This window comes from Chrysochloris asiatica, unplaced genomic scaffold (assembly GCF_000296735.1).
Source record: "Chrysochloris asiatica unplaced genomic scaffold, ChrAsi1.0 scaffold00224, whole genome shotgun sequence".
NCBI lineage: Eukaryota > Metazoa > Chordata > Mammalia > Afrosoricida > Chrysochloridae > Chrysochloris > Chrysochloris asiatica.
Genome location: NW_006408742.1, coordinates 3,050,991 through 3,065,720, shown reverse-complemented (window position 1 = coordinate 3,065,720; position 14,730 = coordinate 3,050,991). Strand labels below are relative to the sequence as shown.

At 40.4% G+C, this 14,730-nt stretch overlaps 1 protein-coding gene across 1 annotated transcript in view; it reads right to left on the bottom strand.

The window, feature by feature from the left end:
• The window catches only part of ATP13A5 (ATPase type 13A5), a 211,018-nt gene that overhangs the window by 180,066 nt on the left and 16,222 nt on the right, over nucleotides 1-14,730 (bottom strand). The window contains exons 2-5 of the mRNA XM_006873142.1: nucleotides 4,291-4,464; nucleotides 2,894-3,040; nucleotides 2,718-2,788; nucleotides 2,528-2,608 (exon numbers count right to left, since the gene is read on the bottom strand). Coding sequence (XP_006873204.1) covers nucleotides 2,528-2,608; nucleotides 2,718-2,788; nucleotides 2,894-3,040; nucleotides 4,291-4,464 — 473 coding nt within the window. The remainder of the gene's footprint in view (nucleotides 1-2,527; nucleotides 2,609-2,717; nucleotides 2,789-2,893; nucleotides 3,041-4,290; nucleotides 4,465-14,730) is intronic.

The window sequence follows — 14,730 nt, the reverse complement described above, 5'->3', positions numbered from 1 at the left end:
TGCGAACCACAAGGTTGACAGTTCAAACCCACCAGCTACTCCTCAAAAATCCTAACAGGGTCTCTATGAGTTGAAACCAGATCGACAGCACTTAACATCAACATTATATTACTAAGATGTGTCCCAATTCCATGTTGATTGGTGTCACACTGGGAATCAGCTGTAGTTGAAGTATTTCCACTGTTGCAAGTGAAAAACTCTAAAAATCAATGTTTTGTTGTTGTTTCTTCCAGAGAACTGGGTTATCAGCAAAGTGATTCATCTGGAGCTAAACCCCATGAAGGGTTGCCTGCTACCTTCAGCTCTCAGAATCAGAGTGGGCTGAGTGAAAAGAGGTTGCAGAGATGCTCAACTTAAAAACTGCCCTCACATGAAGACTAATTGGATGGATGCTGATAAGGTAGGTATGGTTTTCCCCTTGAGCTCTATTTTTGTGAAACAAGACAAATAGTTGAAGTGTCTATGGCTCTTCTGAAGGCAGGTACTAAGATAGAAAGTTCAGTTCTTGTATGAGTGAATGCAGGATCAGGGATGCTCCTGGGATATTTTATACACTCTTCAGCTAATGCTTTCCTGACAGTTTTTCTCCTGGGTGAAGTTATCTCCACCAATACCATGATGTGCATTTACTACTAAAAAAAAAATGAGAGCGCTGTCAATCCATACATTTTACCTCTTTGCTTGGTTGCCAGGGAGCCCACAGAATAAGTTTGCATTTCAACTCTTCATGCTCTTTATCATCAGAGATTCTCTTATGTTTCCCTTCCTTTATTTCTCAAATTGTGCTGCTGGCTTTATTTCAAACAATTTCAAACCCAACCAATTGATCAATCACATTGATTTTTTTTTTTTAAGTATTGTTTTTACACTCTTCTTACTGTCTTCCCCCACTTCAAATCGACAAAATAAAATCAAATAAAATATGTCTATATTTTAAAATAGATTCTCTCTTCTCTTTGAATTTGGAAAACTACACTCTTTATCTTGCTTATTAGATAGTCAGTGTCCTTATTGCAAGTGCCAGATTTAAATTTAATTATGTATGGTGTTTATTAAAGCTTGGCACTTGATAAATAAGGACACATGTGAGGTTGCTACACTGATGGGAAAAATTTCCCCTAGACATGGTTTCCTAGGCAGGATATATCTAAACTGATCAACTAGATTTCTTACATGCCCTAGACTGATCCTTTAAACCTCTTGTGCTAATTCTATTAAAGCAATATGTTTTTAATGACTGAAAATTTTTTGTATTTCAATATATTAAGTATAATATAATAATAACTATTTCTAAGTTATGTTGCAATATTGCCACAGTCTAGATGCTTAGTTCATTTTTCATAGTGTTCAGGCAGAAGGAAATCTTAACAAATCAGGGCTTCTGAAACTTGGTGTGCTTGCTAAAAATGCAGCGTTCTTTCCATCCCCTTATTAAGAATTGTTTGTTCCTATTAAGAATTGGAAGGATCGAGTCTAGGAATATGTATTTGCTGCTACAAAGTTGCTCCATTGCTTGAGAACTGGTCAGCATTTCTGGCTGATGACAAAGAAAGTTAGGCATGTAATGCCTCTAAAAATGGTCAGAGAAGTGAAGGTGGTCAGTAAGCCTGTGGGGAAGAGTTGCAATGGCTTCTTTTTGACTTCATGAGAAGGAAGTGAGATTTAAATTATGGCTGAGGGAAGCAGGGTCTCTAGATCACTGTAAACTGATTAACAGCATTGTTGTTGTTGAGTCCCTTCGAGTCTGTTCTGACTCATAGTAACCCTGTATAGGGTTACTGAGGAGCAGCTGGTGAGTTTGAACCATTGACCATGTGGTTCAAACCAACCTTGTGGTCCAGTGCTTTTCCTACAGCACCACACCAAGACTCTAATAAGCAGTGTAAGTATTAAATGTTTCCTAATCTATATGCATCTCTGGTCAACATGAATGCTATCGAGTCATTATCCCTTATTTTTCTCCCTAGACAGTGATTGTCTCAGAGACAAGGACTAAGGAGTATTTATCTTTTGATCCCCAGTGCCTTGCAAAGTACCTATCATATTCAGTTAATAGACCAATAAATGTATTCATTTATTCATTTATCCACAAATACTCATTGACCTCCATGAGTCACGTAGATACATGACCAACTGAAGAAGCAGAATGCTCATCTCCTATGCTGTTTCTCCACAGCAAAATCCAATTATAATATTGTCTTTGTGTCTCTCTGAGGATCTTGAGGATTAAGAAGCTAATGTTTATAGAGTGACTCAAGACTTTTTGACAAAAGAATAAAAATATAACACAGAGAAGACTGCTATGTGGGCTTGAGAGAAACAATTCAGTTTTATTTGATCGTGTTGTTCTTTTAGACTTTTCTCTTTCATAAGTTTGCTTAAGAGGAGAACAATTCAGAATACATCTGATAAATGCATTGGGACTATACTAAGTTGATGAAGCATTATGCCAATAATTCATTGATCATAAGCTACTTGACACTTCATTTTCTGCTGATGGTTTACTCTAAGATTTTGTGAACCCTACCTGATCTCTTGTTCTTCACTGGTCAAACCCAATCCAAATGTATGATGGATGTCATAGCAAGAGTTGCTGTCTTCCAGCAACCTAGAATATGGTGAGGACAGAAACCACACTTAGGCTGATGGCACTCAGCAAATCAACATTCTCCTAACCTCCAATATTCTGGAAACGTGTGAGAAAAAGTTGGACTCACCCAACTTTTTTAAATTGCTTCTCCAAGTTGTCCCAAACATATCTGATTTTCTGTACTTGGATGCATCGCAGCTACAATTACAAACATGATACAGCAGATGACATTCATACAATAAACACTCATATAATTCTGCCTCAGCAAAAACATGCATACCACTCACTCTTAAAATCACCTACCTTTAATTCTGGCTTTAATACGGCCTTGTTTATGACAGAGTGGTGGTCAGATACCAGTGGTTCTCCTATGTTCTTGTTTATAGGAAACTTCAGTGTGGATAAGTAGAGGCAGATCACTTTCTTTCTCATATATCTTTGAAATTCATCCTAGAAAAGATAACCAAGCCCATGGCATTCTCACATGTTACTCAGGCCTTCAATCCACCAAATACCTATTGAATACTGTACTTGTTGCTAAGTGCTGTTGAGTCAGTTCTGGCTCATAGCAATGCTGTATAGAGTTTCCAAGGAGCAACTGGTAGGTTTGAACTGCTGCTGACTTTGTGGTTCGCAGTCCAGTGCTGATCCAATAGAGCCACACCAGGAATGGTTCCTAAAGTTGGGGCTTCAGACAAGAGCATCATTATCACCTGGGAACATGCTAGATGTTTAAACTTTGGCCAAACCCGAAAGCTATTGAATCAGATACTTGAAGGGGAAAGGGGAGAAATGTGTGTTTTAACAAACACTCTTGATTTGTACTAATATTTGAGAGCCACTGTGTTCGACAGTAAAGAGATAGATATATTTTATAATAAAGCTGTGTTGTTGTTAAGTGCCATTGAGTCTATTCCTACCCATAGCGACCCTGTATAGGGTTTCTGAGGAGTAGCTGGTGAGCTTGACCCGCCCACCTGTTAGTTCAAACGGCTTTGCAGTTTGGAGTATTAAGCCACAGTGCCGCACCAGGACACCATAAATAAAGCTGTATATCCCCAAAATGATTCCTGGTTATTTCAAAATAGCATCTAAAAAATACAAAATTAAAACAGCCACCATTGAGTTGATTCTGGATTATGGTGATCCTATGTGTGTCAGAATAGAACTGTGGTCCACAGGGTTTTCAATGGCTGATATTTTGGAAGTAAGTTGTCAGAACTTTCTTCCAAAGTGCCTCTGGACTCTCAGTGGACACCTTGGAAGAATAGTTTGGCTAGAAGTCCAGCACATTAACCACTTGCACCACCTAGGGACACCTAGCTGTAAAGTTTCTAATTTTCCCAAAATATATATTTTTGAAAAATTGAATCATCATCTCTGTGTTAGGCTTCTAAGAGTTGTAATGCTGACAGGCAATGCTCATTTAATGGCTAAGAGCAGGACCAAAGAGCCTGACACTGTAGAAATTCCCCAGGGCTGACATGGAGAACATTTCCTCTATTCTCAGATCTCTGCATATGTAGCAAAACTCTCTTTGCAATCTGTTTACCATCTTTTCATTTTGGTCTGGGGACACTCTTTAAACAGGGAAAGATCTAACTTCTGAAATGCAGTGCCTCCAGTTACCAGTTGTGACATAGGTACAACACAGAAAACATGTCCATAGCATTTGAAATTGGTAACAAAAGGGCACCCACCGTTGTCCTCAGCAAAACAATGTCTGCTTCCTGCAAGGGGCATGGGATGCAGTTGGCCCACACCTTCCACTGGGGCCTCCAATAGAACACCAGGAGAAGGACCCCACAGGTCAGCACGGATGCTAGAAAGCACAGGACACTCCGTAGAGTCTGGCTTCGGTACCCAAACACCTCCTGTAGAGAAAAGGAAAGATCTCATTTTCTTCTTTTCACAGAAGAATATGGCTTTGTTCCAAGAAACACAAACTTGTGATGCAGTGGTGTCGGTTTGGAGAGAAGTTTGGTTTCAGCTGGTTGGATCAGGCCTACTGCTTGCAGCTGTCAGCTGATACAATCCTCCAAAAAAAAAGAAGGATTCATTTTACTACTTGGCATGTGGAACTAACACATTAGACAGGAGGGCCAAGGGGTGGGAAGACTTGCTTGCTTCTTTGTACTCATGAGTCACCTCACTTTGTTTATTAAATACCTCATGTTTGGGAACACATTTGCTTTTCTGGGGTATCAGATTTTTAAAACAAATCGTTCATATGAATTTACTGAAGACAATGATAAGAATATGACAGGGTTTATCTATCTGCATATGCTTAAACTTGGTTCAAATTCCATTTTGCTTTATAATGTCAAAACTGAAAAAATTGAATATATGAATAAATGTAATATTTACTAAAACATTAAGATAACATAAACTAAGGGCTTGTCCGGGGACATAAAAACTTTCAAAAGACAACTTCTGTGTTTTTTTCTTGAGAGTAACATGGTGAAACATTTGTACTTTAATAATTGTTTTTGTTAAGTGCCTTCGAGTCAATTCTAACTCATAGAGACTCTGTTTCCTAGGAGTGGCTGGTGAGTTTGAACTGCCAATGTTGCAGTTCAAACTCACTTTGCATTTCAGCACGTTACCTGCAGCACTACACCAGGACTTTAATATCATGTTAGTCAATATTTATTGAAATTTGAATAAAGATTTGAGATGGGGTTTTAGGAAAAATCAATTGTCCAAAGAAATAGATTTGGTTATTTACGGCCAATTTTGAGTTTAACCCTTCCTAATGAAATTTCTCAGCATTGTTTTTGATTTTTTAAAAAATTAGACTTGTTTTTGAAGACCCCAAAGGGATCTTGATCATGTATAAGGAACTTTGGTAGCGTAGTGGTTATGAATCGGGCTGCAAACCTTTAGGTCAGCAGTTCGAAACTACCAGCTGCTCCATGGGAGAAAGATGAGGCTTTCTGCTCCCATAAAGATTTACAGCCTTGGAAACCCTGCACAGGGTCTCTATGAGTCGGAACCAACTGCACGGCACACAACCACCATCACCACCACCATACTGAGTGAAGCTTTACAATACTGTTATTTTAGGTTCTACTGATGGTGTTTCTGGCTTTTGTTGTTGTTGTGTTCATGTCTCTACAGAGCTATAGCATCAAGAAAATAGGTATTTACTGAGTTTCTGTAACACTTTCAATGATGTGATAAAATATCCTGTATTTCATGCCAGTTCAGCTCACGTTATAGCAAATTTCTTGGCTTAATTCTTTGGACTGTTTCCATCTTCAATATGGTCACTTTTATTAACATTTTTTTCTCATAAAGAGCACTCTGTTTCAGATCAAGATTATAGTAGCAGTTATGGAGAGTGATCATTTAACGTACTGGAAAGGGCACGCGCAGGCATGAGAATCAGATGATGTATTAGTTAGTTACCTTCTATGTGACATTGGCTATGTTATTTCACCTCTAGGGAATTCCAGTTTATTCCTCTACAAAATAGAACTAAACATATGTGCCTTACAGGGGAGTTGTACTCAAACTCTTTATAAAGAAATGAAAAATTTTAAGAACGCCTTTCCATTGTTCCTCAACATCGTTGCTCACCTCGGGGGAAATGGTCGTTACATTTAGTGTCAGAACTGCTCTGTTTTGAGCTTATTCCAGATAAGGTTTAACTGTAACTCAGGAACATGTATCTACTCTGCTTTGAAGCATGTTTTCAGATGAATGTCCTTTCTCTCTCCCTATCTTCCATCTGTTTCTATAAACCTGTTTTGGTTCAATTTGAGAATTACAATTTTATTCAATTCAAATAAAATATATATGCCAGTTCACACATATACCATAAACATGCATGTTTTTTACTAAGAGTTATTTACTGCCAAAGGCCAAGTGTGTACAGAATGGAAACATTGTTGAATGTCTCTCACTAAATGTAAAAACAAGCTAACCAAAAATGCCAATAAAATAGAGAAACATTGAACAACCTCACTAACAAACTGACCTAATTGAAAAACAGAAAATTATATGCAATGACTGCAGAATTTAAAAAAAAAAAATTTTAATGCACATGAAATATATAAAATTCTGAGCTATAAGGCATGGCAACATTATATTTAAACTAGAAATTCACAATGCAATGGTAACTTAAACATCCCCAAATGTTAGAAAATGAAGCAGCGCTTTTCTAAACACATGTGAGTCAAATGAGAAATCACATTTGACAGTAGGAAATATTTTGAATGAAAATATGACAAATCAAACTTTCAGGAATCTGATAAGGCAGTGCTTAGAAAGAAACGTGTAGCTTTGTATGCATATGTTAGAAGAGGTAAAAAGAGTCAAAATCAAGAAAGTGAGCTTTCAACGATCAAGAAGACATTAGCTATAACATAACAGATGAAGAAACACAAAGGAAGTGCAAGAAAATTTGGAGAAACAAAACTGGAGGACTTACACTACCAGAACTGAAGACTTACTATAAAAACACAGCAACTAAAACAATGAGCTATACACAACTATAGTGAAAAGGAGTTGTGTAAAAAAAAGGCCAAAAAGAGACTCAGACACATACAGACATTTACAACAAAGGAGTCACTCAGGTCACTATGGGAAAGATGGTCTGTTTAATAAATAGTGTTGGAAGAAAATAATTGTTCTGAGAAAAAAATGAATTTTGACTCCAACCTCACACCGTACCCAATTCAACATGTCACATATATTCAAATGTGAAACTAAAACAATAAATCATCTGAAAGAAAACATACCCCCAAAAATGCTCATGAACTTTTAGTACATAATTTTAAAAGAGGAAATCAAAAGAAAGACAAAAATCATTAAACATGTCTTCATATTTAGAGCTTCGGCTCATTAAAAGACTGCTGGGCCTATATATATTAGTTAGGTAGATTAGTACAGTGTCTGCAATAATGACTAAAATAAAAGGTGTGATAAAGATGTAGGACCAGGCAGTGTTTCATTCTGTTGTGCTTAGGGTCACTATGAATCAAAACAAACTCTATGGCACCTAACAACAGCAACCACAACATATATCTCTCTATGGCACTGCACGATGAGCACTGGACCACCAGGTCCATTTGAACCACAAAGTTGGTGGTTCAAACTCACTAGATACTCCTCGGAAATCTTATCCAGAGTCTATGAGTCAGAAGTGACTAGAAGGCATTTAACAACAACAGAGATACTTATCAATAGCTATAAAAATGAATTCATAATTGGAATACATGCAGAACTACTACAGATCAATAAAAATAAACAATAAAAATGGACAAAAGACTGAAGATCAGATTTTTTTAAATTAAAAAAAAATAGAATTTCCATTTAGAAAGATGCTCAACATCACATGCCATGAAAGAAATGCAAAATAAAACTAGGATGATAGGCCATTGTCTAACATAACTAAGAAAACCTTCAAAAGGAACAAAGCTGGAGGATTTGCATAACTAGAACTGAGGATTTACTCTAAAATTACATAATAACACAATAGCACACTGGTACAGCCACTTGTATTTCTAAAAATGTCAGACTAGATCAAAGATTGGTAAGGATGCAAAACAACTAGAGCTTCCATATGTACATTGTTAAGGGAAGTGCAAATTGGTACAGATAATCTGAAAAATGTGTTTCTAAAGATACTACTACATGAGCTAGTAACTCCACTCATATTTTTACACATGAGAGATAAGTGGGCAAGTCCAGCAAAAGATATGTATAGATTATTCAAAGCAGCTTTGTTCACACGAATCAAAAACCATAAACAATCTAAAAGGTTCATGAGGGACTTCCGGCGGCAGCACTCCCCTGACCAGTGGGACAGGTACGTGAGCTCGGGAGAAATACAGGACAGGGTCATAATAGGGGCCCCAGCCTGGTAGACAGACAGCTTTGGGGCAAACATAAAACATTAGGCAGCAACTCTATGAACTTGGTTTTTTAAAAGAACTAACACCTGAGAAGTTACGAGCATTTTTAACCCCGACCCACCTACTCCCGGCTCTTACCAGGCGGAGGGCACCGCCCACTGCGGAACCTAACAGGCCCTGAGCAGACGCTCTCAGAAGGAGCACACTCGCAGAGAACCAGTGAGCCCTCAGGAACCAACACAGTCCATCCCAGGGGGGTCCTCATAGCCACATTAGGCATTATCGGTGAATATATAGGGAAAATTGGGGGGCCCAAGGCACAGGGGGACAAAGAGGCATTTGGGACGTCATCAAAGACAGACCCTATCTGCCTGCAAGCACGAAGCCCATCCCCCACCTCTTCAGCCTAGGTCAACTCTCCGCTCAGTCTGAATTCCAATAACAAAACACCCCTGCTGTGGCTAAATCTGCCAGACCACAAATTGAAGATTTGGGCTGCAGCTCCTACAGGAAACCAAATACTGACTAGTTGTGGGTCAGAACCCATCCCACAACATCTCAATAAGTGGCAAAACCTAGGGGGAGCCAAAGCAAGAGCAATAACATTTTAGATTAACTGAAGAAGCACAGAGGGCAGGAATCCCTGGTGGCTAGGGCGAAGGTCGCTGGCAAAAGAGCCTCAGAATCCAAAGCAGAAAGGAGCCAAGACAGAGCTCCCGGGGATTCAGATCCACAGAAATAGGAGGGGTCTAGAGGCTGGGAGACTTGTAGCCAGTGGAACTTGGAGCGGAGGCAGAAGGACATGTACCCTTGGGCCCATTGGCCAGGCTAGGTGATCTGGGCCCACAGCCTGGGAGAGACAGAGCAGCTGGACTGAATAGGGGCCGCAGAGTCGCCAAGTCGTGGAGACGCGCCGCAGGAACATCTAGGGTGCCTTGCCGACCTTGGATCGTTCCGAACTAGTTGTATTTTCTAGATTCTTTTTCTTTCTTCTTTGGTGTCGGGAGGGGGTGCGCTCACGGTTTGCCCACATACGTCTGAGCGAGGGGAAATAAGGGATTAGACGAGCAGCCGGAACCCGCCCCACCCCCAGCGCTCTCCTCTGCCAGGAACAGATGCTCCCGGGCTAGGCTCAGACAAGGAGTAGGTCTGCCTTTTTTTACTGGTTTGAAAGAGAGCCCAGCTAGTGCTGTGAAGTGGGGTGGTGCACCGCAGATTCCTTTGAGTGACAAGCCCAGTGGGACGGAGCCGGTGGCTCACACTCACCAACCACTCATAGGAAACCATATACAGGTGACAGGGCTGGGCTGTGTGTACTACTCAGTTGGCTTGCACTCACGGATTTGAGAGCCGTCCCATTGTAGCATGGTGGGCTGGAATGCCACTCAAGGGCCTTTTGGTCTGCTGGGTCAGAGGCTCAAGCTCATGGGCCACTCTTCAGAGGCCCTGTGCAGGGGACACATATACCCATCATATGAAGTCTGCCTACTCGTTTTCACTGGTTTGAAGGGAGTCCGGCACAGCGCTGTGGGCTGAGGTGACGCACTACAGGGCCTTTTGAGCTGTAGGCCCAGCGGTTCATGCCTGCCAACTGCTTCGCTCCTTGGAGACCCTATACAGGGTCTGGAATTGACTAGACAGCACCTAACAGCAAGGAGAGGAGGGCAGAAGTGACTGAAAGAGAGGATTCTAAAAACATACACATATTAGGAGTCAGAATTTTCTACCTTATTATTATTTTTCCCCCATTTTATCTTACTTTACCTTTATTATTAGCACCTTTTTAAATTTTATTCTATATATTTTTTCCCCTTTTTTTTTTCCTCTTCTTTCCTTTATTTTTTACATAAAAAATTTGCTTCCCTCTTGCTCTCGTTTTTGTTTTTGTTTCTGATCCTCATTTGGCTTTTGATTTTTACCCAACCTCAGTTGGTTGGCGGTTGCATAGCCTCCTTTTTGTTTTTGGAAGACACTTTGTCTCCCGATATCACACAAGAAAAGTCAGTAACCACAGCTAAAAAGTCAACCTGTAATCACACCTTATAAAATACCAAACCCAAGCAAGAACCAATACCAGCAGACATACACTAGGGAAACAGGCAATACCTGTGAAAGTCACCCTGAGTTAAGCAATAAGAAGGGGGAAAAGAGAAGCCACACCCTGATCACCTCTCATTGGAAACAATCATTAAGCATAAAAAAGCACCAAAATACAAAATCACTTAAGTGTTAGGCCCACAGATAAACAGTAAACATGCCCAAGAAGCAAAAACAGATGACCATATCAGCACATGTCCAGAAAAAATAAACATACCTGAGACAAATGACCCAGAAGTAGACCTGGAATCCATAATGGATGGAGGGCAGGCCCTGGAAATGCCTGAGAAAGAATTCAGAATCATGATCATAAAATGTTTCAAAACACTTTACAATGGAGTTGAGAAACATAAGGAAGAAGCCAGGAAAGTGCAACAGGAACAATCAAATAAGATAGCTACAGCATTGGAAACAATTCAAAACCTACAGAAAGAGAACCAAACAATCAGTAAAAGGTTCATGAATAGAAGAAAGATATATAAATTGTTCTATCTTCACATGTTGTTGTTAACTGTCGTCAAGTCAGTTCAGACTCATAGCAATCCTGTATAGGGTTTCCAAGGAGGTGCTGGTGAGCTTGAACCACCGACCTTGCAGCTCAAACCAACATTGCAGTCTAGCACATTACCCTTCACTGACGCACAATAATAGAAGACAAAACAGCAGTAAAAAAAAAGAATAAACTTCCGAAGCACACAACATGGATAAATTTCACAGACATTATACTGAGTAAGAGAAGTATCACAAAACCATACACAATTCTACTTACATGAAGTTCAAAAGTAGGCAAATTTAAAAGCAGGGATTCAGACAGACACATGTGTCAAGGTTTATATGAATAACATAGCAACATTGCTTACAATAGCCAAAAAATGGAAACAACCTGACTGTTTATCAACAGATGAACGCATAAAGAAACTTTGGTATATACATATAATGGAGTACTAGTCCTACATAAAGAGAAATGAAGTTCTGCTACACGTCATAACACTAAGACTATTCTGCTAAACGAAATGTCAGACACAGACAAATCTTATATAATCTCACTTACATGAAATACATTAGTTGCTTTTGAGTTGATTCTGTTGCACGGCGACCCCATGTCTGCAGAGTAGAACTGCTCCAAGTCTGTGACCATCTGGAAGCAGACTGCCAGGTTTGTCTTCTAAGGTGCCTCTGAGTGCACCACGTTCCAGGTCATAGTCTAATGCTTAACCATTGGTGCCACCCAGGGACTCCATAAAACACAGAGAATAAGCAGATATATAGACACCCAAGTTCATTAGTGATTTCCAGGTGCTGGGATAGGCAGGAATGGAAATGATTGCTGAAGAGGGACTGAGTTTCTGTCTGGGGGTAATAGGGGCACAACATGGTAAATGTGATTCATACCACTGAATTGTATATTTAAAACTGGTTAAAATTACCAAATTTTGTTATATATACTTCACGACAGTAATAATTAAAAATAATAATAATTAATAAAAAAGTCATTGAAAGCTCCTACTGAACTTGCTTTGGATCCCAACAGCTCAGATGATGAGGAGAGGCAGCACACAGAGAACCAAAACAAAACAAAAAGGGGAAAACTAATCGATGATGTTGATTTTGTTCATAAATGCCATCGATTTGGCTCTGACGTATAGGGACCCTGTATGTATAGGCTTTCTTATGTAATATATAGGTTTTCCAAGGTGCAACTGGTGAGTTTGAACTGCTGACCTTGTAGTTCAAACCGACCTTGTGGTTCAGTGCTTATCCCACAGCGCCATACCAGAAGTCCTAGCCATCATTGAACTGTACACAGTCCAACTTCATAGCACTACACTTCATTGGCTTCACTGTAATTTTTAAAATGATTTATTGTGAATTATGTGATACTTTACATGGGAGAACATTAACTTTACATTCATCATATCAAATATCATTTCATTGCCATGGTTACAATCCATTCCATGTATCATAAACCAACCAAAGGGTATACCCTGCAAGCCTGCCCCCTGTTCACCAGCACACAGCCCCTCTCCCTCTCTGGGTCTAAAGTCCCCAGCCACTCCATTTCTCCACATCATCGTCTCAGCCTCCATCTCTGGCATCACTGCTTCTCTGGGTAGAGTCCAACACTCCTCTCTTCTCCCTTGATGGTCCCAGGGACCTCCATTCCTGGACTGCAAAGTCAACCATTACTCTCCTTTTGCTGCAAAATGTCTACCTTTACGTTTCCAACCCTCACAGTCAGTCCTGATAGTAATTATTCACTATTGTGCCACATGAATGCTATCCCCATCTCCTTTCATCATCCCTGCCCAGACAAGTTGGATACTATTCAGTGGAGATTCTACCTTCCTCCATGCCCTCTGGATCTAGATTCCCTCTTGAAAGCTTGTAAGCCAGTCACTTCTTGACTTTGTAGCCGCCCCCTCCAACTCCCACTTTGGGTAGCCAATGTCCAAGTTGCCCATCCCTGTGTACCCTGTGTATCAAGGGGGTGAGGATGACTCTCACTGTAAATATTTGTTTCCTCTTTTGAGCTACTGCATCCATAGATGTAGGTCAAGTTCATCAAATTGTATCAGATTACTCTTTTTTCCCTCTTCTTTCTTCTTCTAATTGAGCTCTAATCATCCACTCATTGAAGCCAGGTCTGTTGTTTGTTGTTGTTGTTATGTGCCGTCGAGTCGGTTCCGACCCATAGCGACCCTGTACAGGGTTTCCGAGGCTGTAAATCTTTATGGGAGTAGAAAGCCTCATCTTTCTCCCACAAAGCAGCTAGTAGTTTCGAACAGCTGACCTTGCAGTTTGCAGCCCGATTCATAACCACTACACTACCAGAGAGTGGGTATTATCTGCAAATGTGGGTGTCCTTGTGCATATGCCCACACTTATCATCTGGATGCTTCACTCTCCACAATAGTCCTCTGTGGCTATGTCACTGACTCTGGGCCCAGGAGTCCCCAGGTCTTGCTACACTGTTGGGCAACCAGGACTCCATACAGGTTCACAGGAGTCTATTGAACGATGTAAGGCTTAGCTCACAGCTTCATTGCTATTATTCCCTCACTTCCCCTTATCGGTGACCAATGTGGTCACCAGTCAGAGTGCATGTCTGCTTGTGTATTCCCATTGAGTCTTAGTCTTGGAAGGAGGTTTGCCCTGAGGGGACCTGACCATTTGCCTGGATGTCTCCTAGGCAAGCAACTTGCTTGTTCTGGTAGTAGTCAGTCAGACTGCCATTAATGTTTTGTATTTTTCCTGTAGGTCTTTCTTTCAAGAAGTATCTTCTGTTCTAGCCACTCCAGCCTGGTCTGCTTGTCCTTTCAAGTGGAAATTTCCCACCTCAGAAGATTTTGGATGTGATTCAGGATTCTACCTATGGTCTTATGTAATGCAGAGGCTCCATAGGAAGCCTCCTTCACTGGGCACGTTGTAGCCCCATTTTAGGTATTCTAATCAGTTATAAGCAGTATACAGACTTGCAAGCTTTCTATGGTTATATTTCTGGCTATTCCTTTCTCTCCCCCTCAAGTGTTTTTATAATGATATGCAAGGGAAACCAAGATTCAAAAGACAGCCAAGCTTCTTGATATTGTTTTCCCCCTTTTGCCCATCCCAACCATGCCTTAATCCCTTTATTCCAGAGCCCTGTTGTTCCAAGGATGTGCATAAATCATTATTTACCTCTGTCCCACTTAGCCCATGCAAACCTGCCTAATTGTTCTCCCATCTGCCTTATTCTTCTATTCTCCTCCCCCTTCTTGTGCATTGCCCCCTCCTCAGCACCCACGCTATCCTGTGTCTATTCCCTATCCTGTGCTCCACCTTCCCCTCCCTCCTCTCACCCCATTCCCCACATTCTGTTAACCAGCAACCTATTCCACCCCCTCATCTTAGTATGGGTTTTTTTTCCTTAGTCTTTTACAATAGTTGTCCTATACAGTGTTTCTCCTTTTGTGAATGACTAATTTCACTCATAAACAACATTCTTATCAATGGAGAAAAGATTGAAGTTGTCAAGGATTTCATTCTTCTTGGATCAACTGTCAGCACTCATTGACGCAGCAGTCAAGAAATCAAATGACGTATTGCATTAGGCAAATCTGCTGCACAAGAACTTTTTAAAGTGTTGAAGAACAAAGATGTCAGCTTGAGGACTAAGGTTCACCTGACCCAAGCCATGGTATT